Raw genomic sequence first — 2,211 nt, forward strand, 5'->3', positions numbered from 1 at the left:
ATGTCATTACGCTGATGTGCACAGGTCTAAGAACGTGTTGTTTTCTTTTAGAATTTTTGTTGTTGTTTTTAAGTTTCTGTGTCTTCTCAAGATTTTCCCCTTTTTTTTACAGACAAGGCTTTCAACTGCCAGAAACCTATAAATAAAGCTGTGTCCAACATCATCTGCTGTTTGGTGTTTGGGCATCGGTTCGAGTACACTGATAAGGAGCAGCAGAGTATTCTGGATAACTTCGATGAGATAGTGCGCTTGCAGGGAAATATGTTGGTGCAGGTGAGCATCTAATTATGTTATTTCAATCTGGATTTATGTAGAACACAGAAGTCAATTGTACATTTTAATAACAACAATGTAAATGCATTCCACCACAAATTGAACAAATACAAAAATGTAAAAACACTCTATTACATGAAAAAATACTGCACTCACAATGCTCTTGTTTAAAAAGTACAACAATATTATTAGCAACAAGTTCTTAGAGTGTTGCATCGAAAGTGTTGAATAAACTGAATTTACTGAAAATGATTTAATGAGACAGAACTCTCTTGTCTGACAGATGATATTATGACTTCTTCCTGACCTGCTCTGTAGATTTACAACACAATACCCTGGCTGATGAAGCGACTGCCTGGACCTCATCAGAAGATATTCACTCTGATCAACGAGAACATTGACTTCGTAAAAATCAAGATCAAAGAACACAGAGAAACCCTCGACCCCTCATCACCAAGAGACTACATCGACTCCTTTCTTATTGAAATGGGAGATGTGAGTGTTTCACTGTGTTTGTAATATGTTTGTTCTTTGTGCCATTCCAATGAAGTTTGTCAACTGACTCACTTGTCTGTCTCTTGTGCCACTAATAGAAGGAGGACAAAGAAGCTGGTTTTGATCTCGACAATTTGTGTTATTGCACTCTGGACCTGTTTGGTGCTGGAACTGAAACTACTTCCACTACTTTACGCTGGGGGCTGCTGTACATGATCAACTACCCTGACATACAGAGTGAGTGTACAAGTAATATCTGCTATGGCTGCATCTTTTGTAAGCATCTTGCTATGACTTTATAGTGGAAATTGGAAAGTTTTGAGGTGGTGTTGTTATGGCCTATGGCCAAAAGGTGTGTGTATGGGACCCAAAACAAAGAGGAAGCAGGGTGAAGGATTAACAGGTTTTATTCAGGGAAACCAGGGAGTGTGGGGCACCGGGAGGTAGGTGAGAGTATCCGGAGCAGGTGTGCTGGTCGTCGTGGTGAGGGGTGATTTCCCGTGCAGGTGTCGGTGCGGCAATCTCCTGAGCTGACTCCCGTGCCGGTGCTCGTGCTGTGATCTTTTCGTGCTGGCGCTCAAGCCAAGAGGAGATCCAAGCTCGTGAATCCGCGGAGGTGAACAAAGGCTGGCGTAGTGGGATGGAGGCGCTGGAGAATAAAGAAACACATGGTTACTCGTGAACTCAAAAATACTAGCGAGACAATACATGTACTCAAGCTAGCGGCCGAATGTACCACTCGTGGAGTTGGCAGCCATCTGGCACTGAAGCACAGATGGAACGGAGGCTTTATCCAGCACATAACGAAGATGATGAGCTGCAGCTATGCCCCGCCCAGCCTGAGAACTTAAAACACACACAATCTCTCCACATCCAAAACCTGCCAGCAAATACAAAATGCAGTTAAACACAACACAATCACCACAGGTGTACTGTCGCTCCAGGACAATGTGTTCATCCACACAGCACAGGTGGCAGATGCAGCCAAATGGCTTTGAACTGCCGTCCAATGAAACGTACTCACCTGCATCTGGTTCCCCAACTGAAATCTCCCTTGTATGGTTGTCATTTTTAGAGTGATGATGAGGTCGTGCATGCTGTTTAGGAGTAGCTGGAGGCTCAAGTTGTGACTGTCTTTCTCAAAGGGATAGCAAAGCTTGAACACTGGTGGACCTACTGCATTGAAGTTGAAGGAGACTATGTTGAAAAATAATGCAAGAACAATCTCTTTACTCTCTTCCTACATGTTTGATGAGGCCAAGAACTTTTTGAAATACCCTTTTCAACCAATAGCCAACTTTCAGTCATCAGTCTATCAAAGTCCTGAAGTTTGCAGACAGCACCACCCTCCTTGGACTCATGTCTGGGGGGATGAATCAGCCTACAGATGGAAGATTGACACTGTGGTGATCTGTTGTAGTCACAACAACTTGGAGCTCAATG

General features: G+C 43.4%; 1 protein-coding gene across 1 annotated transcript in view; it reads left to right on the forward strand.

Moving 5' to 3' along the window:
* The window catches only part of LOC103373532 (cytochrome P450 2J6-like), a 9,358-nt gene that overhangs the window by 4,150 nt on the left and 2,997 nt on the right, over positions 1-2,211 (forward strand). The window contains exons 3-5 of the mRNA XM_008303434.1: positions 113-273; positions 592-768; positions 867-1,005. Coding sequence (XP_008301656.1) covers positions 113-273; positions 592-768; positions 867-1,005 — 477 coding nt within the window. The remainder of the gene's footprint in view (positions 1-112; positions 274-591; positions 769-866; positions 1,006-2,211) is intronic.

Source organism: Stegastes partitus, unplaced genomic scaffold (assembly GCF_000690725.1).
Source record: "Stegastes partitus isolate 25-593 unplaced genomic scaffold, Stegastes_partitus-1.0.2 Scaffold2005, whole genome shotgun sequence".
Lineage (NCBI taxonomy): Eukaryota > Metazoa > Chordata > Actinopteri > Pomacentridae > Stegastes > Stegastes partitus.